Here is a 27,483-nt window from a genome sequence, read left to right as displayed (position 1 = left end):
GCATAAATCGGCAAGTAGACCGATTAATTGGCTTCGCTCTGGCGTGTACACCTACATACACGGCCGGCGATCCGTACGTGTGGCTCGTACGAACTTTTGTTTCCGGCGCTGGCCGGTGTGCGGCTAGATTCAGTGCTGGCCGGGGCTTTGGCCAATTTGCAGTAACTCGGCTTTCGGTCAGTGACTGACTAAAACTGGAAATTTGCGGTTGCAGCAAGAAAATATACGGTGATCCGGCGCCGCGGTAGCCTGAATCTCAGATTCAACGGACTTCGCCGTGAGCCTGTTCGAAAGTAGAAATAGAAAGAAAACCGTATGTTGCCGGCGGCAGTTTGCCTGCTCGACTGGATTGCTCGAAACGGAGAAAATAAGATCACTTTGAAGAGCCAGTAGCAAATTTTCCGTCAACGAAATACACGCTGGCGTGGATGAAACCTTCCAAGGTGTCCATCGTACCCTAGCTATTTAACGAAGTGTGTTGTTATCTATTGCATAGGGTCAGTTGCCCTAATATGGAATACGTTCGTAATTTGGAACACCGCAATATTAAAGCAATTATCGCAATATTGCTATTGGCGATGAATGCAATCGATTACGATTGTCATTTGTTGCAATTAGCGTGCATGTGCCCGGATTCCAAAGCAATACATGTTCGTAAAAAAGTATTGAAGAAAATATCGCAGTCTGAGTTTTTGCAAGGTGATATTTTACCTAATATTATACATAATAATGATTCGATTATTTCTTCAAATATAAATATAAATATATGTCGGAGAAACAACTTCATTACTCTTGGACTACTTCTACCAGGTCCTCTCGGGCGACTAAGCCTTTGTCTTGTCACTCTTTTCATTTTGTTTGCAATTTTTAATTAAATAGACGATCAACTAATAACTGGAACACACACTTTATTAAAAAGAAAGAATAATCAACAAAAACTGATGAGTCCTTTGTTAGAATTTTATTCCGGTATCCAGACAACCAACTCGACTATCTTCAAGAGCCACATCCAAACGTCAACGCCAATCAGACGGACGTTTGCGTTTTCGATGACATTCGATTAAATTTAGGTATTGTTTAGGGCCAACATAATTGTATTTATTCAACGTGAAGTAACATGAATTTCGGTAATAAAACTTTCTAATGGATTACAACATATATAAATATAGTATTCCATATTACGAGCACTATGAGCCTAGTATGGAAAATGAGGACCTCACTAAAAAAAGTAAACATTTCCTAAACCATTTTTATATTTTAAATTTGACTCTTACCAGCCAAAAGAGCATACAATTCCCTATAAATTCACAATATTTAAGTTTTTATAAAAGTTCTGCAAGCAAGTGAAACATGTGTATAAAAAAATGTACTCCATATTAGGGGAACTGACTCTATTGTTATATTCCCGATCATATGTTACTTCCTCGAAATTCATATAGAGGGCACAGTTTAAGTTTTGTTGACGAGTCATCTATTGCAAGAATGTAAAGTGCGATTTTTTTAAGTTGAGCTCTGAGAGGCAGGCAGTAGGCAGCGGCGAAATCGGGTGGGGTACCAATCACGTTGCAGAACTGGGCGCGACGTTGCCATATCATGACAAGCAGCGTTGTGTCTCTTTCTATTTATAAACGTCATTATTCTTTCGTCAGTAAAGGCGATTTCGTACTGAAGATATTTATCCTTCGATTTATCCACCGTTTATTTTCAAAGCTATTGGCATTCCTGGTCTTACTTTAATCAAGAAGGAGAATAGAACCAATTCTCTTGCCCCCAAACACCTGACTATCGCGTGATACTCTCGTTTCGTTTTCCATTCCTCCACACCCATGCCCTCAGCAACGAATTATCTCATTGGATTTTTTATTTCAAAGATATCGATATCGTCCGTGTCTATGGGAACTTCTTCTAAAGCTTCCGTTATGATTTATGACACATTACTGCATTAACGCGTTGACTGCCACGTCACCCATATATGGATAACATGATTTTTCACCGAGGAGCTAAAGGACTCTTGAATTTTAACGAGTCTGTAGAAATAAGTTCAACAAGAAATGACGGTTATGCTAGTTTTCAGTTGTCTAAAAGCAAAGTCTTGTTTTCGTGGACAATTTGAAAGGTTTGGTTTGGCAGTCAACGTGTTCATAGAGCGTGTCAGAAACGCAATTATACGTGTACACTAGGGTGATCCTCATTTTTCGACTTTCGATTACTTTTTGACTTACCTCCTCAGCTTGTGACACTTGGTGAAAAAAGTTTTGACCCCTGTAGCTAAGGACCACCCCAATGTACACTCACAACTCTGACAAGTTTCAATAGCTTTGTGACAAAAAGAAATCCAATATCAAAGACATTATCCAATATCGAATGTCTTGGTATCCATCGAAGATCCTTTTTCATGAGCTCGTTGGAGTATTGTACGATAACGTAACGATTGTTTTATGGTATTTTTCAGTACCAGTATTAGACGTGTCGGCGGTGGCTGGCTTCAAAGCTCAAATACCTTGCGACATTGATCCACCAACTAGGACCGAGGTGGTGAGCATGGTTTTTTGGTACAAAGGCGAAAGGAATGGCGAACCGATATACAGCGTGGACGCTCGCGGCAAATCGATAGGTCAGGCAAAGCTCTGGTCAAATACATCCGTATTCGGCGAAAGGGCAACCATGAGGATAAACGTGAAACCTGCAAAATTGGAGATCGATCCCTTGAAAGCGACCGATGCGGGGGTGTACAGATGCAGGGTGGATTACAAAAATAGTCCAACGAGAAATCAGAAGGTTAACCTCACAGTGATAGGTGAGTGCTTTTCTCCTAATGATTAATGATTGTTCACTTTAGATAGTAAGCATTGCTTTCTGTTAAGTTTGTCACTCTACATACAGTGTAGTTACTTGCTAGCGATCAATATTTTAGGGGATGATTCTATGAACGAAAATAAAATAAAAATTAAGAGTGATTAAATTGCAGTCGAAGATTTGTATCTGACTTGTATTGTTTCTTTTAATTTTGTTTTCATTAAAAAAAATACTAAAAATATTTGTTTAAAGTTTCTATATATTTAATTCTCTTTGTTTAATGGTTACAAATAACCAAAATATATTTAAGAAAAAGGAACACGGGGAAACTAAAAATTATCCATAGACTATTAACGTAATATAAAATTTAATTTCACACATTCAATGAATTTTTTTAAATAGGATGTCTCAAAACATTTTATTTTGGCCTATTATAATTCATATAATAAAAGATTAAAATGTTGAAATGAAAAGATTAAAAAGACATTCTTGGCTGACTATAAATACAGTGTATTAACTTCGAGTAATTGTAGGAGCAAATGAAAGCGTAATAGGATTTACAACGTAATAACTCAAATTCACAACTTTGCTACGACCGCATTAACATGATTATAAACTAATTAGTTGGTCATAGTGTAGACTTAATGGGTAGAATTCAGAGTCTGCGTTCTCGTTCCGAATCAAAAGAATTATTTATTATTGTGTATATTTTTCGTAATCTTCGACTTCAGGAAGTGTTACCTCCAGCAGTTTTATCATGCATACAGAAAGCGTTTAATCCTAAACCATTTGCTTGTAATTTAGGGCTGCTTCGTGGCCATAGCGGCCTTTATGGAGTTTAATTACATTAATCTTGCTAATATGAGGTATGGTAGATTCAGTACACACCTTCTAGTTTTCGGAGGAAGATTGCATTTGAAATCGTTAAAACGGTAGAAATAAAACCAAATTAGAAATTGTTAGACGTGTTATAAAGCTTTGAATATTTGGTAAATAAAAATATACGCGGTGTCTAAGTTTAATATTGCAAATTACTCGTGAAGTGCTCACTGTATAAAGAAATGGTTTAAAACTTAAGAAAGATACAAAGAGAGTGTAAATTTTATACAACACATAACAAATCATTGATATATGTTTTTTACTTGATTCATTGAGTACATTAGTAATGTAATTAAATATATATTTTAAACAATACGTACATAAATATAGTAATTCTGAACTCTTTCTTAATTCTTTTTTCTTCATATATTTGGTCTTTTTCTGATAATATGTTCTGCATTGGTCTAACATAACTGTAGCTGGAATTTTGTCTTTTGTGTTTTTTATTTTTCTTTTACCTAAAAATTATATTCTATTCGCTTTTCTTGTTTGACGTTGTCATTTTTGGTTACGTATTATGAACTACTTTTTAAAAATCATGTATATTTATTATTATCACATTATAAGATAAAGTCATTTTTCTGGAAAACCTTTAGACAACAAATATTGTGCACTTGGCTCGATTTATTTTAAGTTTCAAACCCACGTCATTTCCAGCTGTATCGCCAATATTGTTACCCTCCGTACAAACAGTCACGAATTTCTTCATGACTGACGCGGTTGATTTGTGTACAGGCATTTTTTACAATATTAATTTCGTAATATTACAAAAGTATGTTTTTCGTGTCTCCGCGTAGGTTTAGGCTGTAGAAAGAAAATTGTAACACAGAAATCAACGAAGTATAGCGTAATAAAGTAGACGAAAGAAAACTAAATTCTTCGCGAAGAGATATTTGAAAGGGTAATCTTTTGAAAGATTTTGAAAATGTTCAGATAATATATGACTCACATAAATTCGGTTCCGTGACAGTGCCACCGAAGAAGCCGGTGATTTACGCGGGCGCCGGTAGAAGTTTGGCTATGATACTGCAGCCCTTCAACGAAGGCAGCGAGTTGTCTTTATTGTGCGAAGTAATCGGAGGTTCTCCGCCGCCGAAGGTCACGTGGCACTTCATGGAGAAAACGCTGGACAATACGTTCACGCTGGAGCACGGGGACATCACGATAAATCAACTGGATATCTCGCATGTCACGAGGGACTTCCTCAAAGCTAGGCTAATTTGTCAGGCAAACAACACGCATCTCGTGCCTCCATTGACTTCGGAGATCATTTTAGATATTAATCGTAAGTAAGAACCTTGGTTGAAATCGTCAACCTCTATGTTAAAATTTGTATCGTGTAGGGCTCTCCAATCAGAGCAACAGAGCTCTCAATTTTTGTCACCTTTGTTTCCTAACTCCAACTCATAGTGGCCTCTAGCTAATGTTCGCTACTTTTTTTCTCAAAAATAGATTCAATCCCAATTCCTAGAGCTTTTTCGATGTGACGATTACTATATCTATAGTTTATAGATACAGGTTTATGATTGTAGGTTATTAGACGATTATTAGATCTATAATTCATAATTAATAGTGACACAATTATGAACGAATCATCGAAAGAACGAAAATAATATTTCTATATTTTCCAATTTATCTGCACTCACTCTTGATGATTAATTTTTGTATTTTCACCATTTTTGAAGTAGACACGTATACACGACAGCATTCAGACAATTTTTAATTATACATTATTGAGAATTTTTCAAAAATACTTCGAGTAAGTCAAAATTAAAATATTTTTAGATTATATTATTTATTTCATCCCTTTTCCAATGGGATTGCTATAATTCACTACTGAAATCATGATTTAGGAATATTAATTTTTATGTTAATCGTGATCGTCCATTATGTTTTGTAACCATAAAATTTTTTAATAATCGTGAAATTAATTCTTTAAGTCCTTTAAATGTGTTTCGTGAAATGTTAAGTTACATTAATTAAATGTAGCCCCTAATACCATTTTTGTTAACATGCACACATATTTTAAATTTTATTATCAACTTCCTGTAAGAGGCTACACGAGGACGTAATGATAAGGGTGCAAGAAATTTTATTGTATTAAGTAATGTTTACCTATATATTTTATTTTATTTGGCTAGTACTGATAACATAAATCATAACCACCATATTTTTACACTCTTGATGATTTATTTCCATATTTTGACTATTTTTTAAGTAACACGTATTCACGACACCATTCGAACAATTTTTAATTATACATAATTGAGAATTTTTCAAAAATAGTTTGAGTAAGTCTAAATTAAAAGTAGTGTATATCATTATTAGTCTACGCTATAACAAATTTTGCACTCTTAAATAAAGTTTGCCTTTTCATCAATTCTTTTTAGCTTTTTAGTTACTAATAGAATTCTTAAGAAGACTTTGTAATTATCAAATTATGTCGGCATGTAAACATCTATTGATTTGAGTTACCATTTTAAATCGTAACTATGAAGTATACATGTACATAATTCGACGATTACTTATCTATAACTCACAATCAATACTGACACAACTAGGAACGAATCATCGAAAGAACGAAAATAAAGTTTTTATACTTTCCAATTTATAATTATGAATTCTGATCGCATTGCTGAGCGTTTTCCAATGGAAATGAATGAAAAGGAATGCAAGTAAATTCTATACTTTTTACGACAATAATATAAGTGAGGTGAAAAATATCAACAAAAGAAAAAAATAGTACTATAATGCAAATATGAAAACATGATGTATAAAAGATACGTAATATCATTTTCGATAATAATAATCTATCAAAACCTTGAAAGAAACTCTTAAGAACAGGAAATATAGGGAATGAAGTGAAAAGATTCTAGAATCACGGAATGTATACCCTCCCTCGATAATGTTCGTGTGGGGGAAACGAGCCAGTGAACGTTAGCAAGGGATTATTGTAGTTTACAATTTGTCCAGTACAGATTCTTTCTCACTGGTTCAGTTATGGATCAACAAGTGGAGAAAATATTGCCCAGATTTCAAATTTATCGATTCCACGACATTCTTAAGAATTAGACATACATAACTCAAACTTCCATGTAGCGAATTCTGCGTAAAAATTTGGGTTTTCATCTTTGCAAGATCCAATTGACTAAAAAATCGAAAATCGTATGATCCAGAGTTGAGCAAATTTAATCTAAATTCGTTCGTAAATTAGTTTTGTTCATCTGGATATCAGTTTAAAAAATTAATTAACAGATTCTACTTCACAAATGAATATATGAACGTAAATAAAGTGCACCTAACTCTGATACGCGTTTGCTGATTACAATAAAAATCTCGGTGTTATTTTTAATATTTATATCGTCCTGTTACTCTAAATTACGAATTTCCTTAAAATTTTAGTGAAACCATTGGTAGTGAATATTACCAATAAGAAAGTACACTTGTCGGCGTTAAGAACGTACGAAATTGAATGCGTCAGTTCGGGCTCCAGGCCGGAGGCTGTGATCACCTGGTGGAAAGGAAACCACCAAGTAAAACACATGGCCAGAAATGTGAGTGAAACACTTTTGAATTCTACAAGCTGTCGCGTTCAGTTTTTTGAAGGCGTGCTGGAAGTACGCGCAAGCTTAGATTTTGAGTTCTTCGTAGTTTGCAGATAATCCGAACATTACGAGAAGCATGCTGAGTTACGTACCGACCATGGAGGACGACGGAAAGAATCTGACTTGTCGCGCCGAGAATATAGTTGTGCCCAATAGCGCGTTGGAAGACAGGTGGCGTCTACAAGTTCATTGTGAGTTCCATCACATTCGTTGTGTATAAATATGTGCCAATTGTATTAGGCTGGTGCGTACAAAATGTTTTTACAAACGAAACTTCAATCGCGCGTATTTTTGAGAAACATAGGTGTTTTTTCTTGGAAAAAATTTTAATACGAGATTCTAGAGGTCAAAATGAGACGAAAATCAAGAATAATTATTTGTTGATTGAGGCCTCGTTAAAAAGTTATTAACGTCTAAAGTTAAGCTTGTAGAACGTACGCGTGATAGTGGTTCTCACGCAGCTGTTCGCAGATTGCCGTTCTACAAGCTTAACTTTAGACGTTAATAACTTTTTAACGAAGCCTCAATCAACAAATTATTATTCTTGATTTTCGACTCATTTTGACCTCTAGAATCTCGTATTAAAATTTTTCCTGAGGTTGGCCGAACACTCTGTATTTAATCGAAATAATTTCCACACGATTGTACGCATTCTTTTTCGACGATTATAATCGTACATAGTACGGATATTTGCTGTAATTAGTGCGTAGTAAAATATAATTTTTGGAATATTCTTTAAACAATCTGAAATTTTCAAAGCTGTCAATCTGTCACGTATAGAATTTTCGTGACAATAATTTTATTCCAGATTAAATAGTTTTTGTGATACTTACATTTAAATATTTTTCCAAGAACCATCTCATAATATATTGCATATATTTATCGCGTTTCTATATTTGTTTATTGCTCTTATTTTCAGACTCGCCCATAGTGACAATCAATATTGGTTCGAGTCTCAGGGAAAAAACCATAAACGAAGGCGACGACGTCTATTTCGAGTGCGAGGTTCAAGCAAACCCAAAAGCGTACAAGCTGGCGTGGTTTAAAGACGGCAAAGAATTGCATCAGAACGCAGCAGCCAGAATCTTTCTTCACAGCGGACAATCTCTGGTTTTGCAACGAGTGACTAGACATTCCGCCGGTGAATATGCCTGTATGGCAGTCAATATCGAAGGAAAGTCCATCAGCAGACCAATGACTCTCGAGATAATGTGTGAGTGCTCAATACTTAAGTATTTAACAATTTACATATGTACTGGTTATTATGAAAGTGGCTTGAGTCATATATTTCCCGTTTCGAGGTATTTAAACGTTTGCATTTGATCATATTAAAAAATATTTTTCCATTGTAATTTAACGTATCAAAAATTAAATGTTTCTAGTAATTTTTCCCATAACACAAGAAAAAAATTCAAATATTATCCACATATAACTCCTGAAAATTTCAATAAAATATATTAATTACAAAAATACTTAAAAATGTCACATTTTTATGTGATAAGTATTTTTGTAATTAATATATTTTATTGAAATTTTCAGAAGTTATACGCGGATAATATTAGAATTTTAATAACTAAATAAAACTAATAATTAAGTAGGTCGAGAATTATCGTTTCCCGTCGGTAACGTGTCAATTCTCATGACTTCGAATAAAGTCTAGAGCAAAAACTCTCGTCTTATTTAATATCGTGAAACGGAAGTAATCGCGATGAAATTGATTCGAAAGTAAAGGACGCGTTCGATTGACAATTCGAGCCGTTGCTTGTTGTATTTGTAGACGCACCGATCTGCAAGGATGGCTCCTCCACTCAAGTGGTCGGTGCCCTAAAGCACGAGACGATCTCGCTAGTTTGCGGGGTACAATCGAAACCGCCGCCCACTACTTTCCATTGGACCTTCAACAATTCTGGCGAGCTGATGAACGTGCCAGCCAATAGATTCACGCAGGTCAAGCCCCTGAGTCTGATCACGAGCCATTGGCACGGGTCCAGGCTGAATTACACACCAGAAAACGACATGGACTACGGCACGATCGCATGCTGGGCCAAAAACCAGATAGGGGTGCAAAAGACGCCCTGTCTTTTTCAGATCATCGTGGCCGGGAAACCCTATCCCCTGCAGAATTGTACGGCTCTCCAGTCGACCGGACCCTACGCGTATCGAATGGGTAAGTGACACTCGGCCCACACACCCGGGGAAGTCCTCCTTCTGACCTAAATAACGCTAACTATACCATTACGTTCGCCCATCATCGAGGATGACGGCTTACGGTCGATAGCCTTGTTGTGTTCAACAGCTTGTTTCCTGCTGTAACACACGAAAAGAGAAGGTGGTCAGCCGTGCGTGAAATTAGGCGCGTTTTCAGGATCGATTGCAGAACAGTTTAACGGGTCGAAGATCTTTCGTTACGGGAAAGTGACACCGGAGATGGGAATACCTATATCCGAGGTGGCTGGCATTATTTCAGATTCGTTATCTAAAGTGATGTTTAAAATATTTTTAGATTATGTTCGTTTACTTCATCCCTCAGGAAATGGAATTGTTATAGTTTACTACTGAAATCATGATTTAAGAATTTTTAACAATTTTTATTAATGAATATATCTATATCTAAAAAGGATGACATTATTTGAGGTTAAAAATAATTTTTTAATCATATTCGTTTACTTTACCCTTCAGGCAATGGAATTGCTATAATTTACTACTGAAATCCTGATTTAGGACTATTAACTTTTATTAATGAGGATACTTGTATCCTAGGTGAATGGCATTATTCGAAATCGGTTATCTAAAGTGGTGTTTAAAATATTTTTAGATTATATTATTTATTTCATCCCTCTCCCATTGGAATTGCTATAGTTCACAACTAAAATCCTGATTTAATTAATAATAATTACATTCGGCGTACAACATCTTATAATCATTACACTTGTATTAAAAATTTCAATTTATACAATACTCTTTACATACACATTTTGTTGTATCATTGAAATTGATAAAATCTTGTAATGGAATGCACCATTTGTTTTTGCTTGACGTTCGAAATAATATTTTTCAATGCTAAATATTCGTCTTTAACTATGACTTGGAAAATCTGCATTTGTTTTTTCGAATGTTTTACTTAGAGACCGAAATTTCTTTGATCTTCGACCAATTCAATGGGTTAGATAGGCAAGTACTCTAAACAGTTAATTTTAGCTTTTTATATGTATTTTCCAATTTACATACTGGATTTTTTACAAATTCTTACTCTCACTGTAACATAATTATTCTTATTTGAATATGAAACACCAAAAACATACCATTATTGTTAACTCTGCTATCCTAAATAAATATATAGAAACCACCCCACTGATTTCGACCTTGAAATATGTTGTTGAAGTATCTGGGCTTCAATTTTCAAGTTAGAAAAGTGTCTTGACCATTAAAAAGTTATTAACACTAAAACTACCAAAGCAGTCAAAATGATCTATTCATAATTTCTAATAACACTTGTTAAAAATTTATTCGATTGAAGTTTTGAAAATTTATCGTAATTTTCTATAAGAGAATGAATAATCACTTCCTTCTGTTGCATTATACATTTCTTCACGTATCTATCGTTTTAATTTCTTTGGTGCAAATAAACACACTATAACTGTCGGTAGTTCCAGTATTAAAAATGTCGATTTTTACGCCATGTTTAAAAATCATCGATATCGATAAGGACATACGTACCTTTTCGACAAGTTCGCTTCCATTCGTAATACTCTTTACAGAACCAGTTAATGAGATCCAACTGTCAATTTTGTTCGTTTCTTTGTGTGGCACAGGTCACGAGGATTTTAAAGCCACGGATTCGAGGGATGTGGACTGGTTGATCGTCAAATGCTCAGAGGGATTTGACGGCGGTTTGCCCTTGACTAATTACGAAATCGAGGTCTACAGTGAGGAGAACGTTTATCACGTTAATACCATCTACCTGAACCACACAGAGAGATCCAGTTCGTCAGGTCCGATTTTCGAGGTCCCTGGTCTGGAGCCTGGCCGTAACTATCGACTACATCTCTACGCTGTCAATGCCAAGGGACGAAGCGATCCCGTAGTCCTTGAACCGGTCACTCTCAAAGGAGTCGCCATGTACACCACCGGTGAGTTCTTCAAATTCTCTTTCTTCGGAATTAAATGCACCTACGAACACGAGAAATCATTTCACACGACAAATTTTCCACGCTACGCGTCTACACTAAAATTTGTACGGTCAGTTGCCCTACATTTTTTTTTTTATACATATGTTTCATTTGCTTATAGAATTTGGTATAAAAACTTAAATATTACGAATTTATAGGAAATTTTATGCTCCTTTGATTGGTAATAGTCAAATTTAAATTATAATAACGGTTTAGGAAATGTTTACTTTTTTTAGTGAGGTACTCATTTTCCATATTAGGCTCATAGTGCTCGTAATATGAAATATTATACACAGGATGTTCGGCTACCCCTGGGAAAAATTTTAATGGGGTATTCTAGAGATCAAAATAAGGACAAAATCAAGAATACCAATTTGTTGATGGAGGCTTTGTTAAAAAGTTATTAACGTTTAAAGTTCCGCCCGTACTGAATTTTTTTTCTCGAAAATGCGTAGGATTTCGGTGGTATGTCTATTCACCAAAAATGATTGTAATTAACCCCCGCAACCGAAAATAATTTTTCCAGAACGATTTGAAATTTTTTTTCACAGTCGAAAAGTTTCACACCTTCTCAAATTTTTTTCTCGAAAATGCGCAGGATTTCGAGGCTATATCTATTCACCAAAAATGATTGTAATTGACCCCCGCAACCGAAAATAATTTTTCCAGCACGATTTGAAATTTTTTTTTCCCGTCGAAAAGTTTCACACCTCCTCAAATTTTTTTCTAGAAAGTGGGTAGGATTTTGGGGGTATGTCTATTCACAAAAAATGATTGGAATTGACCCCCGCAACTGAAAATAATTTTTCCAGAACGATTTTAAATTTTTTCTTTTTTGTTGAAAAAAATACCTAATTATATTTTCGGTAAGGAATTTTTTTCTCGAAAGTGCGTAGGATTTCAGGGGTATGTCTATTCACCAAAAATGATTGTAATTAACCCCCGCAACCGAAAATAATTTTTCCAGAACGATTTGAAATTATTTTTCCCCGTCGAAAAGTTTCACACATTCTCAAATTTTTTTTCTCGAAAATGCGCAGGATTTCGAGGCTATGTCTATTCACCAAAAATGATTGTAATTGACCCCCGCAACGAAAATAATTTTTCCAGAACGATTTTAAATTTTTTCTTTTTTGTTGAAAAAAGTACCTAATTAGATTTTCAGTAAGGAATTTTTTTCTCGAAAGTTCGTAGGATTTCAGGGGTATATCTATTCACCAAAAATGATTGTAATTGACTCTCGCAACCGAAAACAATTTTTCCAGAACGATTTGAAATTTTTGAATTTTTTTTTGTTAATAACTTTTTAACGAAGCCTCCATCAACAAATTGGTATTCTTGATTTGTGTCTTATTTTGGCCTCCAGAATCTCCCATTAAAATATTTCCCAGGGATGGCTGAACACCCTGTATAAGACTCGATGATGAGTGAGTAGCCTCATGATTGCGTGGTATCAAGAACTTCTAAGAATCAAACTTGGCATTATACGACAGAGGGTTAAATATATCACTATCACCACTTTCGATTATAATCATTTTTTTGATCATCTTTTTACTACTTTATAGTTTATAATTTTGAATTCGTCGCTGTATACTAACCTGTCTGTTAATCGAATTGAAACATCTTAACTGTATGTAGTTAAAGTGTGAAAATATTAAATCGATTGAAAATGGACGCAAATCGTGACTGATATAGCCCTCAATTACCGTATTGGCAAATCAGCAGTTTATGACGTAAAAAGAGGGAAATGTGAAATTATCAACGACATTACGCGAAATGTATAAAACCTGCTAACAATACAATTTTCGACGTGGCTGGGTACAAATGGTTCTATTAAAATGGGGATGCAGAAGAATCTATATCTGAACATATGACACGTCAAATGAACAATTCACATTCTTTCTTTGACATTATTCTTTATCTGCGTTGATAACGGTGTTATTACCTGATATAGTTTCGCGAATTCTGTATTCTAAATCTAAGTTTGGGCCAAAGTAGAATTCAGAGTAGGGGATAGTTACGAAACTTTTTCGATAGGTCTCGTTGAAACGGAACTTTTATAATAAAAGTTATCACATTATAAGTTCCGATGAGACAAGGTAAATAAAAATGTTTGCGAATAAACGTTCTGATTTGGATAGTATTTGTAAGAAATAAGAAGAATCACTCTTACATTCATATACAGGGCGGTCCATTCAGCTGTTTTAAGTCGTAACTCCGTTATTAATGTATCTACCAAAAAATCAATAAAAATATTTCTTGAAAATATCTCGAGAACTAATAATATTTTTGCCATGATAATAATTTTTCACGTAGAATGGACAGGGGAATGGATCTGTGCAATCAAAAATATGCATTTTCATTTAAAGAAAGGATGCAATTCTTAATTACACATGCACTGTTGAATTTGTAAAAAATCTAAAGTCCTACAGATATAGTGCTCTTCGAGCCATTCACCTTTCTCCTTTGGCATTTTTTCGTGAATGCATTAATAACGGAGTTGTGACGTGAGACAGTTGCATGGATCACCCTGTATATTGAAAGTCTTAAATTTCTCATTGGAATTATTATTTGTAATACATTATAAACGTGGAGCTTTATTTATTTTATGAAACTGTTTTAACAAAAACAGTTTTCAAAAATTCATCAAAATTGAGAGTCTCTGGGTTATAAAATGGGGTGCCTCGCAATTCCTACCACTTCCTCTATTTACAAATTTCTAAGGATATCATTTTTGCATATTATTATTCTTTCATTCACGACATCGACATTTAATCTGAAATATGTAACGATTCGCGTTACCAGAGAGACTGTTCTAGTATTAAAAACTACCTTCGTACGAGTTGTCATGTCTCCTTAGAAGCTCGTGCGATGAAAGCTCTATTATATTACGGGCAGCTGCACACACGAATGACAGCAAGAGCATCCAAGACAAGCAAATGACAAACGCTAATGAGTTAGTTCGATCAGAAATACGTTTTTGAGACATCTGTTACGTGTCTTAATTAAACCTCATTGTGTCACGGGTTCAACGACTCCGCGGTATCACGTCGCAATCATCCTTCTTCCGCGTTCTGCGGGGCAATTATACGCATATCCATGCAAACTTCAGGACCTCCTTCACCCAGCCAGCCTCGTTTCATACGATACGTTTCTTCGCATCCTCCTTTCCGCGGACCCTGAATTAAAATCCCATAAAGACCGAGTCCCTTTTCTAGCTGCTGTCTCATTCGAGGCGCATTTATCGCCTTTAATTTCCATCCTCATGGTTTATTCATGCCGGCCTGTGGACGATTCCACTGTGTGTGGAAACGTTTGCTCGCGAGCGTTTCGGTGGTTCCGTGTACGTGTCCGAGCACGTTCGCGACACGAGCTCATCCCGAGCCTTGGCTGTGCGCGTTTCACCATCACCGACGTCACTCCTGGACTATCTACAACCCTCTCCTAACCTTTACAGATCCTTTCAAACCCGTTCCAAACGGCTTTAGTTCATCCGTGTCATTTTCCGCCGTATGAAATCGATTCTACAGCACCGGGCGAATTAATGCGATCGTTGACGATTGTATCGACGGAATTCTTTATTTCTCTTTAACGCATCGACTGCCAGGCCAAACATCTCGAATTGTCCACGAAATCGAGACTTTATTTTTAGACAATTGGAAACTAACCTACAATTTGTCGTGGAACTTATTTTTACAGCCTTATTAAAATTCAAGTGTTCCATTTAGATTTATTTTCTTTAATGTACATATTCAACATAATTTCTTTATTCGATTATGCAGTATTGATTCCCGAGAAAATGAAATTAACACTTTGACGGCCGCTGTCACGTATACGTGACTTTGCGAGCTACCAGACGTTGGCCACTGTCACGTGTGCGTGATCTACTGTATCAGTCACCATTTCATTGTACATTCAACTTATTACGTTTGTTGAGGTTACATTTACAATTTCTTATAATAATATTCCTAGCAGCTTCATGTGTATTTCAAAATATAGCTATAGTCAATTTATAATATCCACTTAAAAATTGAATTTGCTCTATTATTAAATAGGATTTTTGAATCCTGTAAAATAATTTCATAAGAATTTTATTTCTCACTTTGGTCTAAAATATCAGTGGTGACGGACAACGGTCTTCGCGTGATACGTGCGGCCATTAACACTTTGACTGCCACGTCACCCATATATATGTGACAGAACTTTTAACAGTGGAACTAAAACAATTAATTTTCAAGTTGAAATGTTAAAGAAAATAAATTTTAATAGGCTTCATAAATTTTAATGAGGTTACGAAAGTAACTACTAGGACAAATTTTAAGTTGTGTAGTTTACAATTGACTAAAATCAAAGTTTTGGTCTTGTAAACAATTTTAGGATTTTAGACTGGCAGTCAACGTGTTAAAGTGTTAAATTGAAAATTCTATGTTTCATCCCATATCATGACAGTTAGTTGTTAATTTAAAGTTAGGGCAATCGGTCTTTATGTAAACAAGAAGATGCTCTATAATTAATTATTGTGATTCCACATGTGAAATTATTAGTTTTTGAATATTAAAATGAAGCAAATATGACCACGGTGGTGTGGAGGAAGTGTAAAAGCTAAAAGTTTTATAATCTTGAGAATTAATTTGTGTAGCTCCTTAAAAATCATGTCACCCATATGTGGATGACCTGGCAGTTCATGTGACAAACTAGCTTCAAACTAGTTTAAGGGGGGAAACCACTATGACGAATTAAAATATTTTTGTCTCTCTTTTCAATGTTTGGGGTTTTAAGAATTACTTCCTAAAATATTAAAGTAAAATTCGCAAAAATGACAAAGTTGGAGAAGTTTTAGTAGATGTAAACAATGTAATATGCTTGAAACTAACTTTACTTCGGGACATTTATTTGAAACTCCTTTGTTATTTCTGTTGTGGTCAAATTTTCATATGAATGGGAAGTATTTGGATCGAGATAATTATGTGGACCAAAAGCCTAGAGCGATAAGTACTGTGAACGAAGAGCGTTTGTATCAAGCGGATGAAACTTTAATCCTTAAGTGGATTATTGAGGCTAATTTAGTTTAAATTAATAATTACTTAATATATTTCAATGTAATTATTTGAAAATTTATGCAATTCTCCATCTGTTTATTATTTTTTGAAACATTTTTTAAAACATTGATATACAATTTCATACATTTATTTGAAAATCTCATGATTTTCTCTCCTCTTTGATAATATTAATAGCAGAGAAAATACGGATGTGTTGAATAATATCAGGTCCCCTTTCATAGGAACTGATTAAATAACTATATATAGACAATATTTAAATATTAAATACAACCACTTTAATTATTCTTTACATATTACATAGTTAAATAAATCACAGTATGCGATCATGAATCTCGAACAAACGACTCGACTCGACTTGAACAAAAGCCACGGGAATCCCCGCACGATCTTCAACCTTATTGTAGGTGTCGCCACTTTGGCCGCGTGCTTATTGCCGCGAGATTATGAATGGCTCAACAAATTTCCATTTACCAATTTGGTAAAAAACAACATTAAATAAAATAATTCAATTGAGATTGAGAGTCCACTTGAGGGTTAAATGGGTTTTTCTCGAAATCAACTTTTTCAAATTGGGTGGCTCAATAACTCAGTCAATTTTCATCTGATTATTCAAAATTTCGTATGGGGGTTCCTAATGCTATTCTCTTCAGTAGCACTTACGGAATTTTTGATCGAATAATTAGCTTCGTTGTGGTGTTAAAAGAAATATTGATTTTGTCACGGATTTTTTAGATCTTTTCTTCAAAATTCCACTATTTTATAATAAATTATTATTTTTATAAATCTTTATTTGTAATTGAAGCTAGTCTTATAGTCTAAGAAAATTGCATGATGTCTTGTTTTAGAATTTGCAGTAAGAAATGACACATCACAAAAACATTTTTAGAGGTCTCTCATGTCGTTTTCTACTATGCCTATAATAATTAATATTTTGAAACGACATTTTTACAAGAAGTAGCTCAAGAAAAGTACTTTCGAAATAATTCAACATTAATTAGAAAAAGTTTGAAAGTTACCTCTAAAAAATTTTTGAAAATTGCTTTTATTTTCAGTCTGTTACAGTGGTTTCCCCTTTTAAACTAGCTTTAAAGAGAAATACTTGGATGAGATATTAAAAACATTCTAAATACGAGTCACTTGCTCGTCTGAAACGTCAAAGAAAAATAAGCTCTTGAACATTTACTTTAATGAAATTTCGCACTAAAAAGTATGAACTAATTTTACATATAAGAAATTAATTTGTGCACATTTGAAACGATAAACTGAGTTAACAAATAGTCAATTAACATAAAAATTTAAGTACAAATAATTTTTTAAATGTATATTTTATTTTGAATTAATTTCTCACGAACGTTTAACTTTCAATTCCAAAGTCACGTTGAAATTACTACCTGTGTCGATTTTTTTCAGGTGGATACGCTCCATTTTATGTAATCTGGCCTCGTGAATAGATCATAGATTTTCCATGGGAGTTTTCATGTCAGTTTACCAATTTATCTTCTTTTTTTGGGAATATTGCTGTAGAAAATTGCTTCGCCATTGGGACAAACACGTTACAACTCGCTATTCAAATACTGTTGCAGCAACTCTTTATGCAATTGATTGTTCATCATTCCTTCTGTTGGCTCTGTTATAACAAAAACAGCCCTAAAATATTTTTTTGAAGTAAATATTTTCTTCGTAAATGAATAATCGTGCATATTTCATATACATTAATCGGTGCACTTTTCTATTCACTACGAATAAGAAATAGAATATAATATGGAATTAGTAGGTGCAGTTTATTACCGTATTATGTACTGTGCAGAGCTGTAAAGATGACAACCAATAAAAATGTGGGTAGGATTGACTGGTACCTTTTATGGGTATTGTATGTAGAAACAAATTTAATCAAAATAAAGTATTATACATTTAAAAAATTATTTGGACTTAAATTGGATGTAAATTGTCTATTTATTAACACAGTTTATCGTTTCAAACACGCACAAATTAATTTCTTATATGTAGAATTAGTTCATATTGTTCATTGTGACATTTCATTAAAGTAAAAGTTAGTATTTAGAAAATATTTAGAACATTTTCAACAATTTTGTTTTTAATATCTTACGCGAATCACACGTTTTCCATTGTTAAGATGTAACTTTGTCAATTAATTTGTGGAGAATCAACAAGTTTATTGTTCCGTATTTGCTCATTCGTTTTGCAATATAGTATAGAAAACGCAGTATTTTGTTTAATATAATAAACGATTGATATTTAGGGAATTATTGTAATAATTGAACCACTCAGACGTATGGTTCTTTTCAAGGTAATAAAACCTTAAATATGAACATGAATTAACGTAAGACTATCAAGCGATTAACATGAAAAAATATTTAAATTCAAATATCTTATGTAAAAGAAATGAAAATTTACAAATTCACTTCATTTGGGAGATATTTAAAAAATTACCATCCCTTGTTTAAAATTCGAGAAAAACGAAAAAGTTCGTTCGTATTAAATTTTAGTACGTTACAACATATTTTCATAACATTCTTTGAATCACCGAAATAGGTCATACGTAGCTCTAGTAGATCTTACGTACCCTCTGTTTGGAGATCGTGTACTCTAAATGCAACTTCGTTTCAAACGCACACAAATAAATTCGTTTACGTCAGTCGAAACTGCATCGTTCTTCTCTAATTTCATTTAAAGTTAAACTTGAGTATTAGGGACTATTTGCCCTGATCACAAATTGCCTCTAAACGTTACTTGTATGTAAATCAAATTATCTCTGTATATGTTGTCTCGGAATGGATACGTGTATACGTCTGTACACACGTACACACAGAAATCTGTACACGCGAAACATTCGTTGGCTAACGAACCAAGGCGTTTTCTGAATGCCAAAAACCTCGGCTATCGTCGTCGCTGGTCTGGTTTTCTCTTTCTTTCTTAATCTTCACTGCCGGAAGTTCTTTACGTTGTCTCTGTGATCCAATAAATGGAGGGAAAAAGCGAATTTTGTTTACGAGATACGTTTCAAACGCTTTTTTACGAACAGACTATATTGTCAATTTCGATCCTCGTTGTGACGAAGACAATGTTTCAGTTAACGTTTCATTTAAAAAAGAATTTAGAAAACGTGACAGTCTTTCATATTCATATTTTTATTATTTTTTCAAACCCACATTATTTATTTAGTGGTAATTAATTTTAAAGATTTATTTAAATCAGAAATAAGTGTATCAATTAATTTAATTTATAGATTTCCAAATTGTAAATTTATTATTATATCAATTACTTATTTAATTCATTGTTTAAATTTAATTATAAAGATACCTTTAATTAAATTTAAAACATTACGAAAAATTAAAAATTAAAATAAGTTTTTTTAATTGAATTTAATTTTTATTGTTTTATTATATATATTTATGAAAAATAAATATATAAAATTATTTAAAACTAACTTATCACTTAAAATTTTTAATAATTAATTAATTATTCTTCCAACTCCATTAAATGTTAATATTTTATGAAATTTTGGTTCAATATTAGATATATATTTATTAATTCAAATTATTTGAGGATTATTATTATCATTACATTATTGTCTAAATATTAATTATGCTTTTGATAGAGTTATTCATATTGTAAAAGATGTTAATATAGGTTGATTAATTCGTCTTATTCACATAAATGGAGCTTTAATGTATTTTATTTGTATATGTTTACATATTGGACGAAACATTTATTATCATTAATTTAAATCAATTCATGTACTAGTAGTGGCCATTTGTGATATATTGTCAACGAGATAGTAGTGGCCACTAGTAGGCGGCCATTTTTGATATATTGTCAAGGAGATAGTAGTGGCCACTAGTAGGTGGCCATTCTTGATATATCGCCAACGAGATAGTAGTGGCCACTAGTAGGTTTCAGACGAGCAAGTGAGTCGTATTTAGAATGTTTTTAATATCTCATCCAAGTATTTCTCTTTAAGGCTAGTTTAAAAGGGGAAACCACTGTAACAGACTGAAAATAAAAGCAATTTTCAAAAATTTTGTAGAGGTAACTTTCAAACTTTTTCTAATTAATGTTGAATTATTTCGAAAGTACTTTTCTTGAGCTACTTCTTGTAAAAATGTCGTTTCAAAATATTAATTATTATAGACATAGTAGAAAACGACATGAGAGACCTCTAAAAATGTTTTTGTGATGTGTCATTTCTTACTACAAATTCTAAAACAAGACATCGTGCAATTTTCTTAGACTCTACAACAGTAGCTTCAATTGCAAATAGAGATTTATAAAAATAATAATTTATTATAAAATAGTAGAATTTTGTAGAAAAGATCTAAAAGATCTGTGACAAAATCAATATTTCTTTTAACACCACAACGAAGCTAATTATTCGATCAAAAATTCCGTAAGTGCTACTGAAGAGAATAGCATTAGGAACCCCCATACGAAATTTTGAATAATCAGATGAAAATTGACTGAGTTATTGAGCCACCCAATTTGAAAAAGTTGATTTCGAGAAAAACCCATTTAACCCTCAAGTGGACTCTCAATCTCAATTGAATTATTTTATTTAATGTTGTTTTTTACCAAATTGGTAAATGGAAATTTGTTGAGCCATTCATAATCTCGCGGCAATAAGCACGCGGCCAAAGTGGCGACACCTACAATAAGGTTGAAGATCGTGCGGGGATTCCCGTAGCTTTTGTTCGAGTCGAGTCGTGGTAGGTGGCCATTTATGATATATCGCCAACGAGATAGTAGTGGCCACTAGTAGGTGGCCATTTGTGATATATCGTCAACGACGTGTCGAAGAATTAAATTACTTCGAATATTATTAAAATATTAATATCATTCCCATCTGCATTATGTTTACTCATTTCACAATGTAATGTTTCAAGTGTTTCATTATTGCAAGAAATATTCTGTTGATCAATTAATTTAAATTAAAGAACTAACTAGGTGACCTGTTGCTGCTGGATCATCATGATCATTAGACATACAAGATAATATCAATAAGATGTCTCTATTCAATATAAATATTTATTAATCTATATACTATAAATTTATTGTATACCAATTGAGGATTATATATTAATATATAAATTTTATATTCGATAAATCCATTATACATTTAAATACAAAGTTTGTATCAAATTGTAATATGCGTAAATATTTAAAAAAATCGCTAATTCAATGCATTCGTTTTTGATATTTATTTAAACTGTAAATAAAAACGTATAAATTGTTTCAGTATTTAATGTATGACTTTGGAAAAGCTCATCGCAGATTGAATATTTGAAAATAACATGCAGCTGGATATTGCAACGTCACTTTGGCATGCTTTATTCAAATAATTTTAATATGTAAATTTACTTTACATGTTTCCGTTATCCTTCGCAATCTCATTTTTACAGATATTGGATTAAGAAACGATTATGAATTTTACAAAAGACACTCTCCGAAACCTAATTACGCGGCTCTGAAAAGATCACTTTATAGGTAAACTTAATTTATCGTCTATTTGAAAATGCGATAACATTATTCTTTCATTCGATCAATTAAATAAATATATCCGGAAGAATTAAAACTACATTGTTCCAATTTATAACAATGAACTCTCTTATAATACAGTTAATTAAACCTCTGACCACGTACCTGCAAAATCCATCGCGATCAAGCGAACGAGTTCTAATTACATTTCTAATTGGTTGAACATAGCCGGGCGTATCGCAGTGAAATTTCGAAACTGCGGGCTCCTCGATTATGAAATTCAATTATCCGGGAACATTGGCTGTCTTCGAATATAAAATCCATTCCCGATGCCTCGATACACAAGACTCGTTAGCAATTTTCGAACAACAATCGGCAAAAACAAAAAACGCGTTCGAAAACAGTACGCATTAAGCTGGAAACAGACGAGCGACTTTTGCCATTACGACTCCATGTTTTTCCTTGTTGGACGACGACGTGTCACGAAATCGGTACCAAACGTCTTGCCAATATTGTGCAACCATGACAATACTTTGGACATTGAATTATTTATAGAGGAAGTAATATGGGGCATTACATGTAACGAATATTCAAACAAAAATAAAAAAAATGGAGCGTGGCAGAATATATGCCAAACATTTGTACATAATTTCAAAAAGATGCCTGGGAACGAGAGGAACGCCATTAGTAAGATTTTGTTGGGGTGATGAATAATTCCACTTGCACACGTAACTCAATATATATTTGGTTATCACACATAATACAGATATAGTATATAAAAGCATAAAAATACAAACACAAATAAGCATGCGGCTAAGCATGACTACATGGCGCCGGAAAACCATGCGACCACCACTGAGATGGCGCTGCAGTGGGACGAGCAAACCCCCTTTCAGATTTTTGCTTCGTTTCTACTTTTACAACATATTTTTTAATAACATTTACAAGAAATATATGTACATGTACATTTTACATTAATTTTTACATTTTATCGATTTTATTTATGTAATATCCATTAAATGTATTGGTTTTGCCAGGGTACTTTTCCATTGTCACTGATAAAATATTCTACAAAAGTATTTCTTATGTCATTTACGTTTAAATCTTCTTCTCTCGATTCACTGAAATTTTCTGGTATAAACCATTGATGATTAATAGATGTTGGAATTGATATCCGTCTCTGCTTTTAACATAATTGTACAGAACGCAACAATATTTGTAATATCCACAGTAAAAGATAATTTTACATTCAATGATTTATGGAAAATTCTCCATTTGTTAGATAAAATATCAAAGGCATATTCAACGAATCTAAGGCCTCGGGTTAGTCTATAATTAAAAATACGTTTCTTATCGGGTAACATGTTTCCACTATATGGTCTCATTACTCTATGTGAAAGGGTGAAAGCTTCATCCCCTAGAAATACAAATGGAATTTTTGGCGATTCTGTTCTTAGAAGTGGCTGGTTTTTGGGAATATCCATATCATTGTTCATAATTTTGTTACAAAATTCACTTCTCTTAAATATACAGGGTGTTCGGCCACCCTTAGGAAAAATTTTAATGGGAGATTCGAGAGGCTAAAAAAAAATTCAAGAATACCAATTTGTTGACTGAGGCTTCGTTAAAAAGTTATAGAAACATTTTCGGCCACACAGTATATTTTCGGTAAAAAATCTTTTTCTCGAAAGTACGTAGGATTTTGGGGTGTGTCTATTCACCAAAATTGATTGTAATTGACCCCCATAACCGAAAATAATTTTTCTAGAACGATTTGAAATTTTTTTTGTTGAAAAATTTCAGCACCTCTTGTCGATTTTTCTTAAAAATTTGTTTGATGTCCTACGGAAATGGTGTTTGGTACTTCTTGGTAGGTATCCATATGCTCTACTTCTGTACTAAATTTCATTGAGATACGTTCACTATTGTAGAAGTTATGGACGTTTGAAGATTGGGCCATTTTTATGGGGGTTTTCTCATTTTACGGTGTTAAGGAACAAGTTTTCGAATATTCTTGGAATTTCTACATATTCTTCACTAAAATACGCATTGTTTGCCTTTTGAAGGTATGATGTTTTAAACATAAGTATGAAATTTCAGGGCAACATTTCTAACCTCACATTATATTTTCGGAAAAGAATTTTTTTCTCGAAAGTGTGTAAAATTTCGAGAGTATGTGTATTGACCAAAAATGATTGTAATTGACCCCTGCAACCGAAAATAATTTTTCCGTGAATGATTTGTAATTTTTTAATAACCTTTTAACGAAGCCTCAATCAACAAATTGATATTCTTGATTTTCGTCTTATTTTCACTTCTAGAATCTCCCATTAAAATTTTTCCCATAGACTACGATGAAATGTAAAATATGTACTTCGGTTATCCATAATATTGTACATCATCATTTATTATATTTATTAATGTTATTGTTTGTTTTATTTTCAATATAAAGTTTCATATATTATGTTCGAATATGTTCTATGTTGATGTTCTTTTGATACGTATTAATAAACATATATGTAATATACAAAATGTGTGGAAACATAAATAATATAGATAATATGTTTTCATTTACCATAAAGTGACCATTTCCAATGGAGACATGACGCATAACAGTACCTTGTTTTCAGATTTTATTACTTAACTTTGCTGCTAATTCATCAAATGATTTTATTGACATATGAAAGTGATTAAAAAATTTTTTTTCGCCCTCCCTTAATTCTATGAACATTATAGAAAATGTACCTTTGAGAATACGAGCACTCACGAAGGAATGAACCCAGTACTTTCTATCATTCTTTGTTAACAAACATTTATGAACTAAATACGCAACAATTTTTCTTTTCTTAACATACAGTGACTGTTACTTAAAATCGTGCACCTAACGGTTAAGCCGATATTTTTTCAATAAAACATGAAAATTGTACTAAATTATTGAAACTCGTATAGAGGTATATAGTGTAATGTTTCTTTATTTGATACATAACAACAATACAAAAAACTCTTTAGTAGTATTCAGTAAATTAAATAAAATTTGAGGTTACGTATGAAACTTAGCTGTCAGTAAAAGTCGTACACTGTTGGTAACATTGGAAATCCGGTGAATCCCCAATTGTTTTTTGTGTAACAATGCTTCCCAACGATTGAATCTAGCTGATTTAGTAGCAAAAAATCAATAAAAAAGACTTAAAATGCGACAAACTACCAAATAAAATATCACTATAAAAACAAAAAAAGTTATAATGGAATTAGTCAAACTATTAATCGAAGTAGAAGCACAGATCAATGTACAATAAAACAATACAAAGAAGAGGGTCATGTAGTGTATTTTTTAAAATTACTATTTTAGAGGGTGTACGAAGACATTCGTGACTGACTGTATGCATTTCATACATAGAAATATAAATTTTTGTGCGGAGCCGCAACAACTGTTACTGTTGAGGCTCCGTAACGGCAAGAGTTATTGTCTGTCTTCGTCGTTTTAATTGCAAAACAAGGAAAGACATGGAGTCGCGACAGCAAAAGTTGCTCTTCTGTCTCCAGCCTTTTAACGACCGTCTCGTCCGGATTTTTCTCCGACCACATCGAAACCTCCGACTCTGGGGCTCGATAACGATCAAGTTCGCGTGAGTCACGTGTTCCTTTGTCCCCAGGTCTCGAAACCCCGGACGAGAGCACGGACTACAGCCTCCTAGTAGCTTGTTTCGCCGGCGGGATAACGGCCATGTGCATTCTGACCGTCGGGATAACCGTGACCTTGTACCGTCGGAACCACCCGATGCAGACGATGAAGGCGCACACCGAAATCGTGCAGTACGGTAACAAAGAGGACCGGGTAGTGATAGTACCGCTTAACAAGGATTCCAGGAACGAGGCCAAGGGTCAAATATCCACCGATATGCCCGACGACGATCCGGACGTGATTCCAAACAAGGCGGAGAAGAGACCGGACATCTTCGAGCCGAACTGTAGGGCCACGAGACCGGAAAGGACAAATAACTTTGGCCGTATGGAGGATCTCGATTATCCGTCACCCTCGTCGGTTTTACACACCAAAGACTCCTGGATCTATCCAAACGGTTACCTGGATAAAGTGGAGATAAGTCTGAGCCCGATGCGGCCTAGCACGCTCTCTGTCCATCGTACCATGGATATTTACACTAGAAGTTCACGCGTTCAGGAAAGTTGTATATAGACGGTTCGAATCGATAAACCTTCGCGTCCTTCTATCAAACGACTGTGGAACTTGGATCGAACGTACGCGATCTCGATATCGGTAACTGTTGCTTGAAATTCTGTTCGTTTCCAATACGATTGGAAAAGGGCGCTCGTACGAAAAATAAAGAACGTGAAATATCAAGGTGGATAAAGTTATCCGAACGCGATTGATTCAGGCTGGGTTTCCGGATAAATCGAGAGAAACGAAGGATCGACGGCGACACTTTCACGCGAATCCATTTGCATCGACTCATGCCAAAAGCGTCGAACACACTTGCAGACGTTTGTAAATAGACAATAAGTATCCTTAAGATTTCCTCCCGAACTGTCGAAGACTCGATCTTATTTTTCACCTAGGCTAAGTAACCGTAAGTAGATGTAAAAAGGATCAACGGACAAAGAAGAAGACCCTCGTCGTCGCGGACGGCTCGATCCGCGACGTTTGTACATAGACAATAAATTTCCTTCCTTGAATGTTCTTGTACCAGACAGAGGTTTCCCGCACGAAAATCGTTTCGTGAGAATGTTTGATGTACCGTGGAAATAACGCGTTACCATGTCTCGTGGTCAGCCAACTCGTCGAAACTTTTAAACAGCATGTAAACGTTTGTATATATGGATAATAAACCTCGTTATTTAATAACTTGGAATAGAGTTTATGCGGAAAATCCTTTGCCAGCGATTGAACGATACACAGGTAAGCAATAATCTAACTACTTAACTGTTGCCACATTAATATATAAAATATACGTATTTATTTACATATATTGATCAAATTCTTACAATATAGAAAATAAAAATTGTTTAACAGCGGATGATCATCGCAAGGTAAGAGTTAGTTACATTTACTCCAATATTATTTGCGCACAATTATGGTATCTTAACACCCGAACTACCAAATCAGTCAAAATGACCCATTCGTAATTTTTAATATTGTAAAATTTGTAACAAATTTACTCGATCATAAATTTTTGAAAATTTATCATAGTTTTCTATAAGAGAATGAATAAATTATTTCCATTGCATTACACATTTCTTCACGTAGCTTTAATTTACTTTATTTAATTTTAATTTAGCTTTAATTTCATTGGTACAAATAAATACACTATAATTGTTGGTAATTCTAGTGTTAAAATAATGAAACCACTAAGCAGGTATTTCAATACCTTATTCGGTATTCTAGGTACAGTGAATTCTACGAAGTCATTTTGCGTACAAAATGATACAGTAGAACCTCGATTATTGCAAGAAATTGGAACTGAA

At 33.8% G+C, this 27,483-nt stretch overlaps 1 protein-coding gene across 1 annotated transcript; it reads left to right on the top strand.

The window, feature by feature from the left end:
- Positions 1–512: 512 nt before the first annotated feature.
- Positions 513–26,197, top strand: LOC122400563 (hemicentin-2-like). Its single transcript, XM_043402086.1, has 9 exons — positions 513–699; positions 2,453–2,797; positions 4,646–4,960; positions 7,078–7,229; positions 7,327–7,471; positions 8,200–8,493; positions 9,058–9,447; positions 11,093–11,410; positions 25,656–26,197. Exons 1-9 carry the CDS (start codon positions 513–515, stop codon positions 26,195–26,197), a joined length of 2,688 nt encoding a protein of 895 aa, XP_043258021.1.
- Positions 26,198–27,483: the final 1,286 nt, after the last annotated feature.

This window comes from Colletes gigas, unplaced genomic scaffold, assembly GCF_013123115.1.
Source record: "Colletes gigas isolate AHSC1104 unplaced genomic scaffold, ASM1312311v1 Colletes_gigas_Sc00019, whole genome shotgun sequence".
Classification (NCBI taxonomy): Eukaryota; Metazoa; Arthropoda; class Insecta; order Hymenoptera; family Colletidae; genus Colletes; species Colletes gigas.
Note: the sequence above shows the minus strand (reverse complement) of the source record. Positions and strands in the feature narration are given on the sequence as shown.